Below are 23,365 nucleotides of genomic sequence, written 5' to 3'. Positions count from 1 at the left end.
CCAGACACATTGGCATTCCTCACAACCGCACATGAGATGAGAGGCTTCCCGATTCATTTACACAAAGGCAATCAAAACATGGCAGCCTGCAATCTCTCGCAAATTAGAGTGCAAGCGGCGCGGCGTGGACCCAGGCAGAGGCCGAGCGCAGGGAGGTGGAGGTCTGTCTGTTGCGTGGGATTCATCACATGCCTGCATGCCGACCCCGCCCCCCCCCTCCTTACAGCTTCATGAGGAAGATTTGTGACACAGATTTACAGCAGCCTGTGCTGCCTAACCTCTAAATCAGCCCCCCTCCCACAAAGCTGACCCCCCACCCCTCCTTTACATACAGACACACTTGGACACAGACACACTGCGCCTGCATGGTCACGGAGGGGATTGTGAGGATGGCGGTGACGTAGGGGGGGAAGGGGAGGCCAAAAGAGGCAGAAGCGCCGCAGTCCAAAAGCCTCTTCTTTGCGGATCAAGCGTCCGCGTGTCTGGTAATGTGTTGTCATTGACCAATTAGGAAATCCAGATCAAACAGGCACAGGGATTGGCCCCTCGCTGCCCCTCTCTAAGCACTCTGCTCTTTTTAATTGAGCACATTTGTGGAACGAGAGGCTTCTCCCCGGAGGGACTGATGGCTACTGATACTAGCAAGCTGTTAACACAGGATCAGTCCGCTCAGTAAGGTCATAAAAAAAAAAAACACCCCGATGATATGAAGAAATATATCTGTAGGAGACGTGCCAGTTACATGATCTAAATGTGTTAAGAAGATGCAGTAGACCTGAAACAAACTGAAGGTCAACACTTCATTATACTAATATCATTTAAGAAGATCTACATTAAGTTACAATTACTTGATATTAGTAAATGCTTAAGCACTGGGTCACTGACGTAAAATCGATCATTGAGTGTATTGAATTTAGGAATCGTGTATTTGAATACTTACAGGGAAAGACTGTGTCATTTCCTGTTTGAAAAGTGACTTATTCCTGCTTCAATATATAAGATTAAGAGAAAAGCACTTTAAAATCACTTTGCATATCTTTTACATGAATATACTAAAGATGGCTGCAGCACACAGAACATAGGTGTTATGAACAATATATATATATATATATATATATATGAACCAAATAGGAAATATGAAGAAAATATGAGTATTTACTTAATAACATTAAACTTAACTGAGGTTAAAGGAATGATATAAAATTGATCGAATAAAAGCTATCAGTGTACCATTATGACAGAAATACACTATAAATATAAAACATTGATAAATAGCAGATAACACTGATGAGGTCAAAGACAAAATTGTGTAAAAAGCAGTGCAGCAGATCATATATCAAAATATTTTAATATTGCAGCTTTTCTTAGTTTTAAGCTTTAAGTTCACTGTGTGTTCAATGTTAATACCTTTTGGCTTTGTAGCTTGTCACATATGGTTTATGACATTGTCCTGATGAAAAAAAGGCTTGAATTAGACAGATTAATAAATTATGACAATAACCATTAGTTGCAGCCAAGATTCTCTGAGTATGAAATGTTAAAATGTTGGTGGGGTCACGGCGAGGTCTGGCACTTTGATGGCATGTCTTCACAGGCGTCTTCGGTGAAACAGAGAAAGCTCATGTTGCTGCTGTCCGTCAGTGTCTGGGCAGGTTCAGCTCATGCACTATTTAAAGTCTGCTCGCCCTCACTCTCTCCTCCCGTTCCCTCAAAGTCACAAAAGGCCAAAGGTCACCGGCACAATGGAGACAAGGAGGTCCTCCATCCCCCTGCCCACACCAGAAGCCCCATCAAACACACAAGTCAAGAAACACACACAGCCCCTAACTTATCACCGCTTCCCTCACGTGCACCGCACACACTCGCGAGGCAACAAACACACAAACACCCTCATGTTCTGCTCTCAGCCTTCTTTGAATTCCTTCCCATGTATCTTGCAGCTCGCCTGTCACTCCTCCCCCCAGTGCTATCAGTCTCTCTCTCTCTCTCTCTCTCCCTCCCAGACCTTATAATGGCTCCTCCCGGGTAGCTTCTGCGGCTCCCGCTATTTCAAAGTTTTTAGCCGGCCGGATTAAGCATGGTATGTGGAAAATGAACAGCCACTCACAGGAGGGACACATGAGCTGAATGCATAATAAACCGAGAGACTTGCAGGGGGGAAATGGAAGAGAACATAAGAAAGGGAAGGAGGGAGGAAAAGGAAGAGAGCAAAAAAAAAAAAAAACTCACTCACAAGTTGTCTGAAGCCGTGTCGGCACCTACACAGCAACAATATCAGTCACCCGAATGGAGGTAAAATGCCTCTTTTACTTTTCCTCTGTGCTTACAATCAAAGACACTTCTCTAGACCAAGGGTTTCACAGGGCTGAGGCGTTTCAAATACACTTCACATGGCAACAATAGCTGCAGGTTTGCACTTTGGATCGATGGTTTCATCATCATCACCATCACCATCATCAAATGCCTCCAAAATTTCTTGGAGGATTCTGGGAGGTGAGAGGGGGGGGAGGCTGATAGAGCGCCACAGGAAGCCACAGAGAACGTGAGGCTGTAGCCGGCACGCCTTCAGCTCCACGCCGCTCTGCATTTTCGCAGGCGACGAGCAGTCATGTGGCTCATCTCTGCAGCCTCCAGCAACCCCCCAGGAGGAATTGACATCCCTCCCCTCATCTCTACCTCCTCTGCTATTAGTGCAAGGGTGGAGGGAAATTAAAAGAGTGGCTGTTTCGGAGGAGGCGGCAGAGGGCAAACAGGAGAAGGCGGGGATGCTCCTCGTGATTGCGTGTGGCTGGGACCATGTCTTCTCGCTTTTTTGCTATGCCCCGCCGGAGCCAGGCGAGTTGCAGGGTGGGTGGGGGGGCCTGGTGGTGAAGAGACTGGCCCCAATCTGCCTTTGTCCCTTTTTTTTGTTGTATTGCATCGGCCCTTGAGACTTGGTGAAACGTTACACTTGGTTAGAGAGCAGATATTGCCTAGGCCCCTCCATGATCCCCAACCCTCTGTTTTCTTCTTCTTTTGCTGCTGGGGTGGTGGTGGTGGTGGTGGTGGTTGGTATTTGTAGCTGTAGCGGTGGTGGTGTTGGGGGGGCTTCAGCAACCACCCCACCCTCCTGCATGCCGCCGCCACCATCATGCTCCCTTTGCTTTTCTAATCACGCTGCAGATGTGCCTGATGGCTGAACAATCTCTGTGTGCTGATCGAGGGGCTCCCGTAGGAATCCAGGAGGCTTGCTTATGTGAGCTGTCATGAACAAAAAAAAAAGAAAAAGTGAGAGGGCAGAAAGGGAAGGGGAGGGAGGAAGGGAAGGGAGGGAGGGAGGGAATGTGGGTCTGCGTGAGAGAGAGAGAGAGATGGAGTGGAGGGAGGGAGTTGGAGGGAGAATGGGAGATGGAGAAAGACAGAGGGGAAGAGGGAGAGATCAGTGAACAGCGACCAACGCAGCAGGGCTCCTTGGATTGAGTGTGTGTGTATGTGTGTGTGTGCGTGAGTGTGTGTCACAACTGCAAGCCCGCCCTCTCTCACGGTTGCCGCTGGAGCTGCAGACCAAACCACATTAAATAAAAGAAATCCATTCCCAAGCCTGTTAAGGAGCCATGTGGGGAGGTGTGTGTGTGTGTGCACTTGAGTGGCAGTGTGTCCATATGTGTGTGCAGCAGAGAAATGGGGGAAGGGAGGAGGTGATGGAGCAGGGCTGAGGGGAGGGGAGGTATAGAGCAGGGAGGTGGGACAGGCAGGAGGCAGCTCATATTATCCTCCGTGCCAGCTCTGGATGGAGCCTGCCGGGGATTATGGCACATTCTGTAAGGCAACAATGGAAGCGGTGCCGATTCGTACACATTTCCATCCTCTCTGCTTTCTCCGCTGTCGAACAAACACAGCTTTGTCCTCGCTGCCTCGTCTGGCCACTTACCAGGCGCAGAACCAGGCAGACACCTGGAGTCCTGGAGCTGCCCTCTCCAAACTAAACACCCCTCCCCTCGCGGAGAGAAACCGGCGTCTCCCCACAATGCTGAGATAATTAAAGGGGGAGCTTTCACGCCGGCCTCGGCCGACAGTCGGAAGAAAACAAGACGTACACTATCTTGGAATCAAAGCTCATTAAAATCATGAGGGGTAAAGAGATGCTTCCTCCCCTCTCCTCCTCCTCCTCCTCCTCCACCCTCCCTCCCTCATCTTTATCGCCCTTAAGCAAGTGCAGCAAACAGCCGAGCCCTTGTCAATGATGGCGCAGATTAGTCTTTTATTGCCTAATTCACCTACAATAGGCGACACGCGGGGACACGATCACCTTGAGCTGTGCGTCTTGATGTGTCCTCGCAAGGTGCGAGAGCGATGCCGATTTCCCCGCTCAGGCCACCTTGTTCCATTTTAATAGTGTCAGCAATACTTAATGATTTCGATTAGTGAGGCATGGGTGTGTGAGCGAGTGTGTGTTAGTCGAGGGGGATGTTTCACACGGCTCTGTGGAGGTGTAACACCCTGCCTGTAGTGTTGTTGTAAAGCACATTAGGAATGACTGAGGGTGTTTGTTATGGTATCATGATGGCGGTCCAGCACTCAAGGGAAGGTGAGAAGATCTGTGTGTGTTAGCATGTGTATGTTTAAGTTTGTGTGTGTGTGTGTGTGTTTGTGTGTGTGTGTGGTCCGAACGGTGGCCAGCACAGCTTGCTGTCTTTCAGTTCTTGCAGAGTTCAGCTCTCGGCCTGTGTGTGTCCACGAATCCTTTGACTGAGACTTTTTTTCCAACTCTACACATGCGTCTCGCCTTAATGCACAAGTTTGATTCATTCAATGTCCACTCAGACGTGTGTTCAGCTTATTGTGACTCCACCCGGATGTTTGACCTTCAGAGTTTTGCATCTAAAGGCTTTTTCAACATTTATCTGCTGAAGGGGGAAAAGTTTTTCTTTCCTGAAGCACAATTTTCTCTGATTTCATTGTTCAGTACACAAATTACACCAGTGGGATGGAGGAACTTAACATTTCCAGTGTAATTAGAAGAAAGGAAGAGGAAGGCGTCTTCATTTAAAAAAATATTTTCATGCAATGTTGATTTGTTTTAAAGAGGGAAAAAAGGAAGATAATAATTAAGATTTTTAATTTAAGAGTTTTTATTCTTTTTGTATAATAACATGTTAGGAGGGGATCTTTAAATTAAGCAAATAATTCATAATGTTGGGTCTCACCACTTTGCCTCTCGATAATAATGATACTGTGCTCACTAACTGCTGAGATCCAGGGGCACAGTGCTAATGTCGTACAGGTAATTAACTCCAGTTTAACCAAATTTATTACCTCTGCCAAGGAGGTTATGTTGTCACCCCTGTCCGCTGGTTGGTCACAAAAACAACTGGACAGATCTCCACCAGATTGTGAAAGGATGCAATGTGCGTCAGGGAAGAACCTATTAATATGATGGTCTGGATCAGGGGGCGGATCTGGAAATTGTGCTAATAATGTAAGTCATAAATCTTGATGGAAACAATCGGACCCATTTAGGGGACAGATATCTATGAGTGTGTGAAATTCGGTGTAGTTTGATTGAATTAACGGGGGAATTTTGGCGGAGATGTGTTTTCCACTGAGCGCCATTCTAGTTTGGAAGAGTAAACAAAAGGGAAAACTCAACTTCCTCCTGCTGTTGTCGTCTTTGTCGTGAAATTGGGGATTGTTACTCACATTTTGGATTTAATTTTACCATAAGTGCTATGACTATATCATTTGATGGCTCGTTAATTGTGTGCTTTATCGTCTGATTGTTAATTTCTTGACCTGTTGTGCAGTTGTCCCAGATCTCCGCACAATATCATCATAACCGATAGTGAAAAAAAACACCAAAATAAGAGCCAAGTTGTAATATCTGTAAACGCAACCCGAGAGTAGCCTGACTGTTTTGGTTCACGAGCCATCTATATGAATAAATTAAATCTGTTTACCACTTCCTAGCGCCTTGACAGCTCAGCTGAGAGACTGTGTAAAGCGGCGAGGGTTCATGATCCATTTGTTCTGCTGTGATGGTGGGATAAAGCTAATCATTGTCTACTCTTCTCCCCCTCAGACGGTTTTTATCCCGCCGAGCGGAGGCACACAACTCATCTACGTTACATTAACAGGCTGGAAGCTCTCTTTGAAGAGGCTGGGCTGGGTTTCATGGCATCTGAATTAATGTTTATATTCCAAACTGTGCGATTGTGACAGTTCAAAAAGCGATCCCTCTTACTTACCAGAGGTATTGTTGTGCTTTTGTGTCTACATTCAACAATATTTAGCAACACCCTCTTCCAGTCCCCGCCGTGGCACTGTTTTGTCGTCTAATTAAATCCGCGGCCCTTGTCAAGGTACACTTATGTAACATGAACACGTAATGAGACAAACACGGACCCCGCCTGTTGGGAGATGGGCCCGTCCTCCGCGGGGGGGCCGCGTGGAAACAAAGCTTTTAAAGTGGTGGTACAGGGGGGAAGAAAAACATTGTTTTACCCCAGAGGTGGACTGATAGCTCTGTGAAAAGCCCATTTGAAGAGGTAGGCCTCATCTGTCACTGGGCTACGGAGGAGGCAGCCATGCAGAAGCCCCCTGATTATAAAGAGATAATTTCATCCAATCCTCCGGTGGTGCTCCATCGCCTTGCCGCCATACTCCACTGCCTTTCATATTTGTTCCCAGCCTGCATCTCCTCACCCGTTTCGTTTTATTACAGCTCCCACTCAATACATATATTTTAGCTCCCCCTTGAATAGGGAAGGCGAGCGGGTCTCCCTCCTCCTTCCCTCCCCCCCGCCCAACTCCACTCCCCCCGTGTGCCTTTTGTTGTGCAGGAATCCGCAGCCCTCAACTTGTTGTGTAACGCCTGCCGCGCAATTTGCAGTAAATTAAGCTCAAGCAACGCACGTATATCTGCGCCGATCCCCCCCCCCAACCACCACCACACACACACACTCTCACAGTTTTCTGGGGGTAACTAGCTGAATCAAAGCAGATAAGTTCACATAAGGTAATGGTGCAGGGGAAATAATAAATGATAACATCTGCAAGATTAAAAAAAGAGCAAGTAAATAAGGGCAGGCTCATAATTGCATCTGCTGTCATATCTCCACAGCATTGTGGGTTTAATCTTTAATTTGGCTCTTGTTAGTCATTAACGCTTTAACAAAGGACTAGTGTTTGATTAGAACAAGTGAAATTCAATTAAATTACTCCAGATCTATGTCACGTCACACTCAAAATGATCTTTAACGTGTGCAGGCAGTGTGTGGAGGTCAGAAATACTGTGTGCTCAACAGAGGAGGTGAATGGCAGCCCAGCCTCTTTCTTTCTCCCTCATTTTAACTCACTGTTGGAGGCAAGAGAAATGACATCGGGGGAGAAAAAGAGGGAGAGAGAGCAAAGGGAAAGGAAGGGCAGGAGGGCGGAGAGCCGGGGAGAGAGCAGGTCGACTCGCTCATCAATAACCACAAGGTCAGACAGGCAGTGCCGGGCTGAGTGGGCCCTGTTAGGAAGCAGCAGCTGAGGATTTGTAGAGCTTGTAAAGGCTTAAAGCAACACCGCTCCGCCTTCTTTGTGCCACTAGCCAGGCCTTTGAAGGGCCAGGGAGACACCTGCTGGTGACTGAGGGGCACGGTGGTGCGGGGCCACCCACGCCAAGGACCAGCTCAGCATCCGCTGGCACAGGGAGCGGAGTGAGGGCAGTGTTACAGCAGCAAACATACAGAGTCAGTATATTAATGCAGAGGATGAAGGTTTTTTCTACTGTGTGACATGCAGGGTATCTTCAAGGGAAAGCTTGTGTTAGTAGTGCGAGTGTATGACCCAAGGAATAATGCATTATATTTTGGTGCAGATCCAGGAAATTTTGCTCAAGGAATATTTCTTGTATCTTGATGAAAAAAATCAGGCATGTTTTGAAGACTACTCTTTAGGATTTGTGTAATTTGGAGTAGATACAGATAAAAATCCGGATCTAGTTTCATTAAGGGGCTGCTGGACTTTGGCGGAGGTGTGAACTCTCTGAATGCCGTTCTAATTTTTTCTTTATTAAATTATGACATCTACCAAGTCAAAAAGATGATCAACTAGGGCTAGGAAGATAAAACAATACCAATAATTTTCACAATAAAGGTCCAACATTTACATATCAATATAACTCACGCATCGTACAAGAAAAGTAAGGATGTTAATCTTAAATTGATCAAACTCAGATTTGTACTTCATGCTGTTTATCAAGTATTTGTCATTCTCTGCTCATCAAGATTTAAAAGAGATGATAATGCATCATTGATCATAATAATAATCGATAATGACTGATACCTCAACCCACGCTGAGTTTTCAAAGTTTTCCTTCGTGCGACACTTCAAAACACATCAACAAACACGCACTTCTCATCTGCAAAGAAAAACTCCTCCGACATCTCTCTCTCTCTTTTTTTTAATGAGCTTTCTAATTTATGGAGAGGAATGCACTAGTGTGCCCTTCTCTCCACTCAAGTAACGGCATGAGCAGCTCCAATAGGTAGCATAAAAGCTCTTTAGCTGTCTAGTGGAGTAGATTACTGGCCCTGCCGTTAAATCCAGCTAGAGACCCCTAAGTGAGTATTATCAGTGTGGTGCAGCATGCTGCCTCCTCTCTCTCTCTCCCTCTCTCCCTCTCTCTCTTCTCCTCATCTCACCGGTACTTTGTGCAGTGAAATTTCTCACTGTGTAATGGTAATAGAGAAAGATGGCGTAGGGGTTGGAGGGGCCTGAGTGATGGGAAGGGGGGGCGGGTGAGACGAGGCGCTGCAGGAGGAGATGCCTTTGCAGTGTAGCGCAAAAGGAAAGATTGAGACAGGATGAGATGGAGGGGGGGAGGAGACGGGTGAAGATGGAGGGGTACGTCTCAAACCACCAACCGTACATGTGCCTATTAATTCACTCGCCCCCTTCACTTGGCGCTTCAGGTCACTGTGAGTTATAGCCCACTGGTATTTATTCGACGTGGAACGCAACATTAAATCAGCCCCCCGCGGGCAAAATTGATAACCTTTAATGTAGCTTGTAATACTTTTTAACTTGTGATAATGTTATGTAGCGTGTCACACCGCAGCCCCATTGTTTGCCTTCCATGAAGAATTATACCTCCTCTGGAAAAAAAAAAAAAAAAAAGAGGAGAGAAAGAGGTTTTCCATAAGCTGCTGCTCCAAAATCAATAGTGCGATGTAAGGGGTTTTGTTCGAGGAACTCTGGTGTTGCTGGAGAGCAGTGGAAGGAGCAGTGGAAGGAGCAGGGCGGGGAGGAGGAATGAAATGTGGAGCGTGTCTGGGCCCAGGGTTCAGATAATTGTTAACCAAAGATTACATAATTGCCAAGCAATGTAAACAGCCAATCCCATGCCAAGTGAATGTTCTCACTGGCCAGGGTGGAATTTTCCACGTGGTTTTCTGAGGTAACGCTGACGAGACAAGGAAGTGTCTCCCCCCCACACCCCCCACCCCTGCCTTTAAACCTGGTCAGACATCTTCTCTAAGTTGTCCATTGTGTCCTCTGTGAAGTGTGTGTGGCGCCGTTCAGGGCAACCGCCAGGGCTTGTTAAGGGTGTCAGAGGCGCTGAGAGAAATGTCATCCTTCGGGCTCTCTGAGGTGCTTGTCACCTGCCAAATCAATATCTCAACTCACAGCAACACACACTCGCACACACACACACACACACACACACACACACACACACACGTATGGACACACTAACTGCAATATCCTGGCGGTGATGGCATTGGCAGCTTCCCTGTGAAGAGTCGAGCTTTAACACGTGTCTGTGTTTCTGTTGCAGAGCGCTCCAGTTTAATGGCTGGCAGGTAGAGGCCAAAGAGGGACAATCATCATGAACTCTATACCGTCGATGGACAGACACATACAGCAGACAAATGACCGTCTGCTGTGTATCAAACAGGTGAGACTTTCTTACACCTTCTTTGTTGTTGATTTACCAGGTATTTAACATTCATATTTGCCAGTTTATATAAGGGGTTTACATATAATTTACTGAGCCTAACATGTGTTATATAGTAAACACAGAGTACAATATATTGACACAGGCTTTATAAAGTTGATTCTTTTACTTTTACTCCTTCATTCACATATGTCAGGGGATACAATTATCTGTTGTTTATTACCCTGCACATTCTGATTATATGGATTTCTGTTTAACTATAGCATTGTAGCGTGACAATAATGTATTATGTATCATATTTATCGTATTTAAAGTAAGAGAAAATGAGTAAGAAAATCCCAAAAGTGGATATTCAGTACAAATCAATGAAGGAGAGTCACAGTATGATACATGCATGTTGTCTGAACTGCCACACAGTACAATGACAAGTCAGATTCACCTGGAACAGCTGCAGTACAATGTTAAAATGGATTTCACAGGTTTAATAAAAAAAAAAAAAGACTAAATTAATTTGATAAACTGTGGAAAACTGGGTTAAATCCGCTAAAATACACAGGTTTGCTACTTTAACTTAAGGTCCCTTGGCCATAATAAGCATTTGGACGTAAACACAGATTATTTACAGTGTTGATGTCTGGCATCAGTGCTCTGACCTCGTCACCCCCCAGCACAGCAGGATGTGATGATGGTAACTTGCCCCCGAGGAGAACACGGAGCTAACAGGTGGATGCTGGGGTGGAGTGGAAATGTGACATGAACAGCTGCAGCAGCAGTGGCAGCTTTCAGGTGACGGTTGTGGAAGTAGCCGCGGTATCACTGGAGAGAGAGCAGAGCAGTGGTGCGTTGTTGAGTGTTCACGTGAGGGTAGCATTACTGCTTCAATGAGGTTAGTTCAAAGATATTAGTGCTGCCTCCAACAGAAGGGTGGAGTTACAACAGGTTTACAACCACAAGTGACTCTAAACTTCAGATTTTGTATCTTCAGTGGGATGCAAAGACAATTTGTGGTTATTGATTTAATTTGACATTTCATGGACGGGCCGTTTGCACCAATGCAAATTTGTGTCATTAGCATTTTTTTGTTGAATGTAATGCATTGGAAAACAACACATGTGTTTCATTGTCCTGATTTGTGCTTATGTACACACACAGACACACACACACACGCACACAATCCTGGCCCTGAATGTGTCTACGTCTTCCTGTTTGACTAATCTGTTCGGTCCTATTATCAGGCCTGTGGTGTGACTCAGGTTTCTGACTGGGGTCAAAGAGCAGAGGCTCCCCTCCCTCCCCATTCATCACCCGTCTCTCTCCCACCACCGCTGCTGACTCCCAGTGAGTCCTTTTGTTCCCCTCTCGCCAACATTTACTGCAGGACCAATCTCTGGCAGAATTAAACAGACATACTTGTGTAACCCCGGGCTACAGGGCCCTGCCTTTGATCTTTCCTTTCTAACTGGCGGCCCGTTTTGTTTCTGGGCTCCGCGCTGAGGTCCACCTCCTGAGAAGCACATCACAAGGCCTCAGGGAAAGTATCCAGGGCCTTGCACTAAGACGCAAGTGTGGACGTGGCAAATTGTTTTACCCTCAGTTGGGAATTCCCAGCTATTACTGAGACAGAGACACGGTGAGGCCCATAGCCGAGTGTTTAGGGAGCAAACAGAGGGAAGCCTCTGTGTGGATACTTTGATGTTCTTCAGTAATAAGATGGAGACAGGTAAAAAACGCTCCCTGACTTGTTACCTTCTTCACAGATAATAACTAGAAGGGCACTCGGAGAGCGCATACCTCCGCCTAAGCTGATTGGCCACTTTATCAGTGCATTGCATACACATGTATTGAGATCAGATACATGTGCCATTTACACAGAAATGTGCTGCAAACTGCGAACATTAAACAAGATATCCAATCTGATATTGTTGAAAGGAATTTGTTATCATACAGCAACTGAATGAAGATCCCCCCACCCACCGAAATATGTTAATTTTAAGTCATAAAATCTGTATTATTATCTGAATCCACAAAAAATGTTAACTGTTCATAGATATGTTGATTTTCATTAAGATCTTTGCATTATTCCCTGAGAAATCCACAAAAAAACTCTGAAAGAGAGATTGAAAAACATTTCCTGGGTCTCTCACCTTATCGAGATCCTCGCCTAAAGTTATTGAGTTCATCCTTGGCTCATATTCAAAACTTTCCAGGTTTCAAGATAATCGGTTAGGTAGTGTTTGCACAATCGTGCAGACAACCAGCATTGAAAACATAACCTCCTTGGCGGAGATCAATATCTAATGACATCATGTTGTGACTGTAGTGCCAGTTGCTGATTGGTTATATTAAAGGAAGTTCACAGGACAAGAAAAGAGACCCAAAAGTTTACACCCTTCAAATGTCGCAGGGTTAAACGTATTAACCCCACAAGGCAAAAATTTAAACAAACACATTCCAGTGTTAGCGATGGAGGGAGCAGCACATGGGTAAACATGGCAATTAGAGAGATCCATGGCATACAAGGAGGCCTCCAGTCCATCTAATAAATGGTTAAGCGTCGGGTCATCTCAAACCAACCAGTAAGAGCCAGCACCCTGCTAATAGAGGCAGCTTTGTGCCGCAGACAATCAGGGTTTGGAAGACCCGCATAATAAATACCATTTATGTCCTGCCAATTAGACTAGCAGTGAGCCCATTCAGCCGGCCGTCTATTCTCCTCCCCGCACACAAAGATGATCATCAGGGGAGATCAGAACAATTAACTCACTATCTTCTCCCCCCTGCTCCCCATTGTCCAATATCCAAGCCATTAAAATAATTAAGAAAATATTGTAAACCAATCCAGCTGTTTGCTTTAATTGAAAGTGTGCGCACGCTGAAATTTGGCATCTCAAAGGCGGCGTGGACATGGAGCAGGAATATAAATGAAGGCTCCTCCATTGTGTTGTTGTTTTGTGGGAGCTGTGACATGTCTGTCTGAATACTCGCAGCCAGTGCGGCGGACAGGGGAACAAATTGATTTTGTTGCTCGAATGATAAATTACTGCTTAGCGCCATGATAAAGTGGAGGGCAATTGGAATCCGTCCGGCCTGATTGAATCACGGGTTAAAAGAAAAAATCCGAAATCATTACGGTGGTGATTTTCAAATCACCGTCTCGTTGTGAAATAAGGGTAATGTGATTTTTAAACAATAACTTCACAAATCTCTTCATTACCTATGAAAACAAAGTAATGTTTCACCCGAGTATACTTATGTCTCTTAAAAGGCTATTTTGGGGGTCGGGGGCTGAAAAGTTAAGGAACCTCGAGATGAGTTGATTAATAAATTATTAACTGACAATAATTTACTTCATAATTGATCGTTTTAGTAATTTATGAAGGAAAATAGCTTCTGAAGTATGACAACGTATTGTTTTGTTGCTTGTTGGTGGCTATGAGAACTTATTACACCAATATTTGGAAAAGGTAAACAATTCAAATAGCTGCTGTTCCTATATGCCCTGTGGAGCTGCTGCTAAATACCTCAAGGAAAGACTTAGTATCTGTACTTAAAATAAAAAAAGAAAGTCATACAGCAAAATAGATACTTGTTTCACCTACAAACAAAGATTTTCAAAAAGTGATACATAAAAAAACTGTTATCTGATTTCACCCCCAGCACACAGCTCCTCAGTGGCAGTTTGTTTTCCGCTCGTGTCCTAGAATTGCACCGTCGTGAACACTTTGGGGAAGATGGGTTCTGTGATACCGCTGGTATCTATTTCAGAGGTAGTATTTTTCCTCCGAGTGCGGGGAAGCCAGTTCGCTGTCAGACCCTCAGCTTGCACTGGTACGTACAGGGGCTCTGCCGGAAGCCGCAAACTCTCCTTTCGCTGCGGGAGCACTTCCTCAAACTGACAAAAGTGTCACTATTTCAAAATAAACTGGAAGACAACTGCAATGTCTCTGCTCCCGCACTGGATATGCAGCTGTCTCTGTCTACCACTGCTCCTCTTCTGGGTTAATTGTCTCCATTAATGTGTTTTCAGTGCTCTGGGGCGTTCGGTGAATGTAGAACAACAGCGGCAGAGAACCCAAAAAGCTGTAGGAGAGGGAGTCTCTGCCAGATCGCGTGCGCTGTCACATTCAGTTTCGCTGCAGATGTGCAGATCAAGTTGTTTCCAGACGTGACTACACTGGATGATTGTATCTGAAGAAAGCTGTATTCTCAGGACGCCGAAAGTCCCGTCCGCCTTTGTTTCCCTCAAACTGGGCCGAGCTTTAACTGGAGTGTAAATGTTGGAGGATCGCTCTCACCCGGGGGATGATGACAGGGGGTGGGGGGGAGTGAGGGCTCTCTTGGCCACTAGTTTAGGTTTGATTGGTGGGTTTTGGCCAGAGAAGGGTGAACATCTGTGGCATGACAGTGCCAAGCTCTCCCTGTGACAGCCACACTGGTGGGACCAATTGTTTTCCGAGTGCAAAGAACAGTAATCACTTCAAGCGCAAATGGTGGTGGTGTATTTTCTTTTTTATCTCCCCTCTTTATACGCTCCCTTTTTCCTCCCCTCCTTTGCATCCTCGGTGCACTGATTTCATGTGTTGTCTCGCTTCCAGACTCGTCTAAATTTAGCATCTGTGGATGTCTGTGCTTCTCCAGGAGACTTTATCCACCAGTAGAATTTAAAAACGCTCAGCAGCGCCACCACGTCTCAACCCGAGTCTCCCCTAACAAAGACACGTCGGGCGGGCGAGTGGGGAACAGCCTTGGACAGAGCATGAAATAAACAAGACTGGTTTCATCCGGCCCCTGTCAAACACTGGCTTTGTAAATTAATATGAAAGCTGCCTCGCACAAATCCTGACCTCTGCTGCCCCCTAAAGAGCGAACAGGAATAAAGCAGCGCGAGGCAGCGACTGTACAGCTGTCACTTCCTCTTCTCTTTTAATCTCTGACAGTGAAATCAAAGCACACAGATGTGTTAAGAAGGCAGCCGTTCACTTTCAGCTGACAAACCTCTCTGTTTACCTTTGATGCCGTTGAGCGGGAGGCCATTTGTGCCTGGTTTACACAAGTGCACTACAAAGGCTCGTGTGCATAATCTCTCCGAAGGCAACAGATTACTGCAGAGTGGAGGTGCAGAAATGGAGCTCTGCAGAAATGACTCAGGTCTGAAAGCTCTGAGAGAAGATCAGTGACCGGCAGCGAGCCCGACGTGGCGAGCCGCAGAGCTCTATTTTCTGCTTGCTCCTGTGCTGCTCGACAGCGAAGGTAGACAACCGGGTTAGTGAGTGGGCTGCTGGCTCCAGCCGGGGAATGAACGCCATAAACGGGTGCCTGTAGGTCAAGGAGGCTGTTGTCAGATAAAGTCACAGCACAGCTCAGGGCCGGCTGCTGAAATAAGGGCTTCCTCTGCTGTCCATGCCACCACACAAGGAGATTTATTGCACTCAGTGGCAAGGCAGTGCTACACAAACCTGGGGGGGGGGGGAGGCAGGAGACCAATGGGGGACATCACCCCTCAGCCCAGAGCATTAATACTTTAAAACTCCAGCAAAAGAAATCCGAATTGTGATAAGTAAGATTTTTGAAATGTTGGTCGTAAAAATGCTGTTTTCTTTCAAGACACTCTGAGTGGTTTTAATTATTCATCATGTTGTTGCTGTGGCCTTTCTATTGGGGAAAACTAATGTTTCCTATCACTTTCCATTCGTCTATTTTATACTACTTATCCAGATTACAGCGAAACTGAGCAGGCAGTCCAACCGTATCCTCCATAAACTATGAAAGGCTCTAAAACATTTCTTTTAAGCAGGTGTAAAACTTTCACCTAAAAGGAAATTAAAAGTGAGGAGCAAATATATATTATTATTACTGTTAAGTTTATAATCGCTGTAGTGATGAAATGATTATCTCTAAACTGTCGTTCAAACAGTAAAGCCTCAATTTTATAAATAGAATTGTTTCAACACTGCTTATTACTTTATTTATTGAAAGATGTGTTTATTAATTATCGTGCATTTATGCTTACATATGACAAAAATGTATAATGTTGTTAATAATCCATTATCCAAAAATATATAAATGAATAAATAGGTGAAAAATATACATCTCAGAATATCTCTGTTCTGTTTCTTCGTGACCTTTGAAAGTTTCCTGACTCTTAATCTGTTCCCTTTTCTTTTCCTCCAGCACTTACAAAATCCAGCAAATTTCCAAACAGCAGCCACCGAGCTGCTGGACTGGTGCGGCGACCCCCGAGCCTTCCAGCGACCCTTTGAGCAAAGCCTGATGGGATGCCTAACGGTAAGTTGCCATTCACGACCATCCCTCCCGCCCTCTCCCTCTCCGCAGCATCATACTCACAGGTTCAAGGACAAGGAGACGGCCGCTAAAACAACTGCTGCCGCGGCTCTTTCCGTAACTCCCTCAGGGATACAAGAGAAGTGAAGTTTAGCAGCCTGATCTTCACTGAGGTCACTAGAAAACAAAAAGTATTCCAGTCGGCAGAAACGGCTGCGGTTTAGTCACCTTCTTAGAGACTTCGGTTACAGCTTGTGCTGCGGCTCATGAAACCGGCTGGAACTCGAAAAAAAGGACAAGTGCAATAACGTCCTCAAACCACAAAGCAATCAGTGCTCATGACTTTCAAAGCCTTTAATTCCCCAACTGAAATGTCTGGGGCCCTTTGATTAATTGAATAAGTAGTATCCCATGACATTCAAGAAAAAAGTGACTGTTTTCAGATGTGTACTGTAAACAAAGCAAAGATTTTCTTTGGGGGGGGCGGGGTGGGGGTAGTAACTGGAGGAATTTCTCTCCATTCTGATTTTGGGCCAAAAGACAGAGCAGTCAGCCAGCAGCACAGTGAATGGATGTGTCACTCACCTGTCACCCTGCATGGGCCAAACTTAACATGTCCATTGTCATATTGCCTCCAGCAGTAGATAAGAGACACATACAGCTGCTGCCGGGGGGGGATTCGTTGCCCCCGCGGAGCAAGCGTGGCTACACCAGGCGCCGGGACCCGAGAGATTTGTGCTCGGGCACCTCGTTGAAACCACAGCGACGCGTCCCTCCAGTGATTGTTTGTGTTACTTCTTTAATGTGCAGCAGCAGGTGACTTCTCCTCCATTCTGCCAATTCAATTTGTTTCCCACTGTGAAAATCTCGAGGCTTTTCCCTTTTTCGTGTAGACGTGAGCCTGAACTGCCCCAACAGGGAGGTCAGAGCAGCTGTGTGTGTTTGTGAAATGATCTGGTCCCAGACTTTAACATTTCAACCTGTTGCCTGCATGTTTCTATCTCAGTGCTGAAGCATTAATGGTATCAGAGAGGTTACACTGCAGATAAATAATATATAAACAACCAGGTATTTTTCCATCGAGAGATATTTTCTGTGATACCCAATAGAGCTGCAAAAATGGCAAATCAGGACATAATAATTATTTTGAATGTTGATTCACTATAATAATAATAATTTGAATTATACTTCTTTCAAAGTTACTTGTCTTGACTTTTCCTAATTAGGTGTTCATTCTATTTGTATGCTAAGCTATGGCTAATAACTGATTAAATATAGATTTATATGAAGTCACATGAAGAAGTCTCTATTTACCAAATATTTACACAAGTGTATCAGCACATTATCTCCTAAATTAAGCCAAATAAAGCTTAATAAGTTGTCGAATAACATTTCTAACATGCTAACTGCACGGGTAACAATATCAGCTTTGGCTATACTAGCATTCTGAGTTTGGTCGTGTGCTAATATTAGGCCCAGGTTCAGCCTCTGATAGAGTCGTTATAGAGATAAATATAAATTTTATTCATAATTCTTTTAAATTGTCAAAGTTTTCCTTTTTTTTTGCTGAAAAATGAACAGTCCCAGTTTCAAAACGTTGCTGTGCACATTCAGACGATCGTATTTGTCAAATGAATGAGACGTTGAATGTAAAGACACATGTTGGACTCCACTGGCTGTGCACAATTTAAGTCCTGAAATTAGAACTTCGTGTTGTCCTTAGACTGGAATGACCATTTAGCAAAATATGCCTCACAAGTTTAGATTCTAATTAGGCAGCCTGTACTCGTATATCTTCCCTTAATGGGGAATTCCTATAAATAAAGGCCAGCTATATACACACTCTGTTTTGGTGTCACGTCAAGACTATACTTACAGAAGATAATGATATGGTGCAGGCAGCCGTGTTCGGCCGTACCACCTCAGGGCTTGTCTTGAACTTCGGAGTGTGACAGCAGGATCGCGGCTATGAAAAGCCAGGCAGGCAGAAGAATCTGTGTGTAGCGTGGCCGGTTAGTCCTCCCAGACCTCAGCATGTCCTGAAGGTCAAAACGATTTGAGGGGGGGGGGTTCTCTTTGAGCAGATAATGGCGATGGTAAATCAAAGCAGCGTGCGCCACATAAGGGTGATTTACATCGCCTCGTATGGCATGTGGATGTTTCTCTTAATGTTTCCTCTCAGTGGGCATCAATGCGCTGGAGGCCACGCTTTTCTTCTCATCTTTCTGTCCCAGGCTCATATGGAAGTGATCAACTTGTAGCGACTTTGTTCTAAATTTGAAATGGATGTTGGCCGCTGCCAAACTTTACTTTAATGTTACAGTCAGAAATTGAAAAAAAAAAAGTGATGAATTCAGCGTCCAAATTGTCTTCACCCAACTGACCGAGTCCTAAAGATCTAAAGGGTTTGTCTGTTCTTCAAGGAGGTCTGAAAGATATTTTAGCCCCATATTTTAGAGGTTTAGTTGCTCTAATGTTTATTAAACACATCACTTCCCTCATACTCTGTTGCTGGAGCTCCTCTTTTCAGCCTCTGAAACACCTGGTTTTAGCTATATTCTATTCTAGTTTACAATAAAATTAGCCACAAATCCTTAAAGCATAATTTCCTGTAATAATATCCTCATTCAACACTAAATGTAATTGAACTCTTGTCCTTATTATTTTCCTTTAATCTATGAAGTCTTGCCCAGTTTTCATAAAATATATGTGATGTCAGGTACAAAGATTTTGTGTAGTAGTGATTTCAGTGGAGTCTGACGCTGTCCTCGTTGTCCTTGTGCTCAGGTGGTCAGCCGCGTAGCAGCGCAGCAGGGCTACGACTTGGACCTGGGCTACCGGCTCCTGGCTGTGTGCGCTGCCAACAGGGACAAGTTCACTCCAAAATCAGCAGGTAAGACCCTGAGTTTTCTCCACCGCCACCTCAGGCCATCTGGCCGTGCTGGCCCGTCCAGGCTCAAAGTTCCTGTCTTAATTTTTTGGCAGCTTTTCACGATACCTACCTACCTAGCATGTCAAATGGTCACTGGCATGTTTGAATTCATGTCTTGTATTTGAACTTTCTTTGATTGCTCTCTAAACAGTCCAACTCTATTCTATCTCTATTCTTTCTTGGTTTTCAGCAAAAAAATAACAATGCAAAAAAAATACCTTCTCCTTTCTCAACATCACCGGACATTAAGCATCACCCTCTGAAATCTGCATAAACTTTCACTTCTTCATGTCACATCTCACGTCCAAACTTGTTCAATGTGAGAATTACATCTATAATTTCTTTCTCCAGAGATTTAGACAAAGGGAAGTCTATACAGCAGAATATTCCATTTGTCACACCCGACCACATCTACTGCATCAGGGATGACGGGTTCCTGTTTTCATACGTCTCCGTCATCTCTGTGCACTGCTAGATTATTGGGACAGATGTGGACGAGTAATGTTGTTATCGAGCTAGCGGGAAAAAGCCTGCTGCGGCGCGGTGAGAATGAAGACGTATAGCCTGTCAGCAGCTCGGAAGATAAGAGGAATATTTTGTGCTCTTCTCCAGTTTTTGATCGGTCGGTCTCCACCTGCCTTGGTTACGACCAAAACGTGGGGGTTGGCGCAATTGCTTCTGTTTGCTCGGCCCCTCTCCGCCGAGCAGTCTTCAGTGGACGAGGACACGAAAGTCCGAGACACATATTGTTTGAATTTGCACTCGCGTGTGTGCTTTTTCTGATTTATGGAGTTCATGGGTTTCTGTGAGGTTATATTAGCCTTCAAATCATGCCGTGTCAGTCTTGTGTCAGCCATGGGAGGGGAATCGTTCTCTTGCCTGCAATTAACTTACACCGCCAAATGTTCTAATTCTACTTAATCCTAAATCAAATCTCAGGCCCTATTTATGGGCTTAGATAAGATTGCCAATTGATTCCATGTCTGAATAATTTTCTTGTAACAGTAGTCATTTGGAAAAGCGGCAAGTACTCGAGTCTAGGCAGCATCCCAAAGTGCATTTCATGGACAATTATGTACCTGCATATGCATAAATGTTATGAGAGGCGAGGCCTAGAGAGAGAGAGAGAGAGAGAGAGAGAGAGGCTCAGTGGAAACCACTGCAGGGGCATTCTCCTGTGAAACTCCCAGAAGCTCTCCAGAGTTGAGGAGGTTGTTAAGACTGGGAGAAAGCCCTTCTCTGGAGGCCGAGGGAGATGGCTCTTAAGCGACACTCCCACCGGGCCCCAGGGGCACGACCTGCTCCCCGGCATCCAGCGGGGCTGTTGCCGAGCGACGGGGGAAGGGAGCAGGTCACATGATGGGGGCCAGAATGGCGGCAGCAAGTCAGCCATCTAACACCAGGGAGAGAAGCTCTGTGTCTGCCGCTCACTGAGGAAAGATCCCCAAACAAATCTGAGATGCTAGAAGTGAATTTGCATAATGACAATTAAATTGGTTAATATCACAGTTTTCCTGAACATGATTCAAACAGATTTTTCTACTCAGAGAAGAAAGTATTCAATCAAATTCTCTTTTTTGTGTGAAAGGCTTCTTTATTGTTGTGGAAAGATAATGCTGAACCTTATATTTGCTCCTCCTCCTTGCTCACAAAGGGGCGGAGGGAGAGCCCTGGTGGTTTGTGAGCGGCGCTGCATGCCACACAGAGGACATGAGGTCAATAGATGAGCGCTAATAAGTAAATCAGATTTGGTGTCCCATTTTAACCAGGCCTTAACTTGTCTTGGCGCTGACGCACGGCGCGGCGGAACTATTACATTTCTGTTATGTCATCTGAATTCCTCAGTGGAACACGGTAGGAAAATTGCAGGGGGGGGGTCGCTGATTTGAGCAGGAGGAAATCAATGTTCACAGTCAACTTACGGCTGAAACAGGTTGTAGCTTTGACAAATTGATTCATCGTGAAATGCCTGCAACCGTTTAAGGTGTTAGTTTGGTCATAGAAAAAAGGCTTAGAACGGCAAAAGAACCAGACCCTGATCTTAATGAAACCACTAATGTGTATTTTTATCATTATTACCACCTATGGACTTTATCAGTCAGCAAACGTATGTATCTGTATTTCTGCAAAGTGAGCAGTTTAGCAGTTTAGGGGTTTGTTGTGCGTTAATGGTGTTGCAGTTAATGCTGAAACGGAAAACTCTACACACACATTGTGAGTCAGTGAGTTGTACTACTGATCTCTCTTTAATTGATTTTCTCAGGGGTTTGGCCAGTTGTAGTCCTCTTGGCTTCTTTCTCTAAGCGGCCCTCGCTGCTCAGCCAGACCTGAGGGGGGGTGGGGCATCTGTCTGCCAGTAGTGACCTCTTTGTGAATGAGATTAGCCTGCTCTATTAATCTGAGATTACTTGGGACTGTCTTACCGCAGGGCAGAGCCACGCACGTGCAGAGCATCAAAGCACAGGGATCACACGCCCGGTGTGGATAAACTCAGCCCGGCGCTCTTCCACCAACACCTCTCTCTGTCCATCACAGGGTAGATCACCCTGTAAGGCCTGTTTCCATCAGTGTTGCACCCCTCCTGCTCCAGCAGTGGTTCAGTCTTGTTCTAGAGAATCGACAAAATGCTTGATCATGATTCTTTTACTCCAAGAGGGTCAGAGGAGCACATTCCTAATTGTTTGCGCTTCAGCAAGCTCTTGGAATTCCTCAGCTCCAAAGAGTGAAAGGAAGCACTGACTGATAAAGAGAAGGGCTGGGGTGGGGTGGGCTGGGCTGGGGTGGGGGGGTTACCAGTCACAGTTTTTCAGCTCCTCCAGTCGTTCAGTCTCTCGTGGAACAGACGCCTGGTAAACTAACTATTCAACAGATAATGAGTGGGGCTTGGGCTTCCGCTCTGTCAGCCCGGAGTTGTCTACACTTGTTTTACATGTGTGAAACTATTGTCAGATTTAATCAGTTTGTTGTGCTACGTTTCATTGTGTTTAGTTGTTTTGATAACGGTAGTTTTACTTTTTTTTGTTGGTTTCTCTATTTTCTGATTAGTTCACTTATGAGGATGTATTTAGATATTCGATAACATTTCTCCCTTTGTGATACCGATTCAGATACCTGGACTTTCTGAATCTTTCACAGCTGTTTGCTACTTACCCTTCCAAACTGAAGTCTTGCATATACATGTCACTGTTTTACTTGTGGGACTTTCAAGCATGATTGTTAGCAATCTGCTCACATTTGAGCAAACTCTGGCTCATACTACTCGACCAGAAACCACTTCTTCTTCTTCTTCTTCACTCTAAAACCAGTACTGCCCTTACTGCCACAGGCAGTAAGTTGCAACTGCTGTTTTTGAAGCGGCAAAGAGGAAGAAGCCATTTCTTTCTCTTAATAACCTTCCTCGTGATCTCAAAGATGGCGATTATTATAAAAAATTATATATTCTAGTTTGCTGTAACTTTAAATACTTTTGTAGTGAACTGGTTAAACTCTTTACGAAGCTAAAGTGCAGATATAATACACATTTCCTCTATAAACTGTTGCCTGAAGTGCCGGTCATACACAGCAGCTTTTACTGAGTCCTTCCACTGAAGTGGTGCCGATGACGCAGAGGTCAGATATGTTGCCACTGAGCTGTGGAGAGGTCTCAGATTCTGTTTCACAATACACACACACACACGCACACACACACAGACCTGCAGGGCTGTAATTTCTCTTCCCAGAGCTTTCCACACCAAAATGTTTTGTCTCCTCTCTTGAACATATAGTTTAGCTGTGGCTTTTCCTAAATAGAGAATAACACAGACTCGAAAAACATTGTTGGTGGCCTGGACCTTGTGTGTGTATTTGAGTGTGTGTGTGCGTCAGCAGTAGTTGGATTCAATTTATAGACTGTATTTAAGAAATGAAAAAGAATTAGATTCAATCAGATTTCAGTAGAGATTTAGAACAGAACGGTTTTGGTTATTATTTCAGTCCAACCATAGAAAGTAGATCCATCTCCTGCATGAACATTGAGTCTTGAGTCTTAATCTTTATTGTTGGATACAAAAGAATCATTGTCAACCTCAAAAATGGATTTAAAGATACAAATTAGTTGATATTTGTGATTGATATCAACTTCCTGGATATGTTTTTTTATTCAAAAGCATTTTAAACCTCTTAAATCTCTATAAACACAATCTGCATGTGAATGTGCAGATTCTGAACCCGTCGGCTCTCTGCTTTTTAAT

At 44.8% G+C, this 23,365-nt stretch overlaps 1 protein-coding gene across 1 annotated transcript in view; it reads left to right on the top strand.

The window, feature by feature from the left end:
- Positions 1–23,365, top strand: part of LOC128427118 (zinc finger MIZ domain-containing protein 1) — a 109,873-nt gene that overhangs the window by 61,286 nt on the left and 25,222 nt on the right. The window contains exons 3-5 of the mRNA XM_053414207.1: positions 9,803–9,922; positions 16,094–16,207; positions 18,992–19,097. Of these exons, the coding sequence (XP_053270182.1) occupies positions 9,854–9,922; positions 16,094–16,207; positions 18,992–19,097 (289 nt within the window). The 5' untranslated portion in view covers positions 9,803–9,853. The remainder of the gene's footprint in view (positions 1–9,802; positions 9,923–16,093; positions 16,208–18,991; positions 19,098–23,365) is intronic.

This window comes from Pleuronectes platessa, chromosome 21 (assembly GCF_947347685.1).
Source record: "Pleuronectes platessa chromosome 21, fPlePla1.1, whole genome shotgun sequence".
Classification (NCBI taxonomy): Eukaryota; Metazoa; Chordata; class Actinopteri; order Pleuronectiformes; family Pleuronectidae; genus Pleuronectes; species Pleuronectes platessa.
This window is presented reverse-complemented; position numbering and strand designations above follow the sequence as displayed.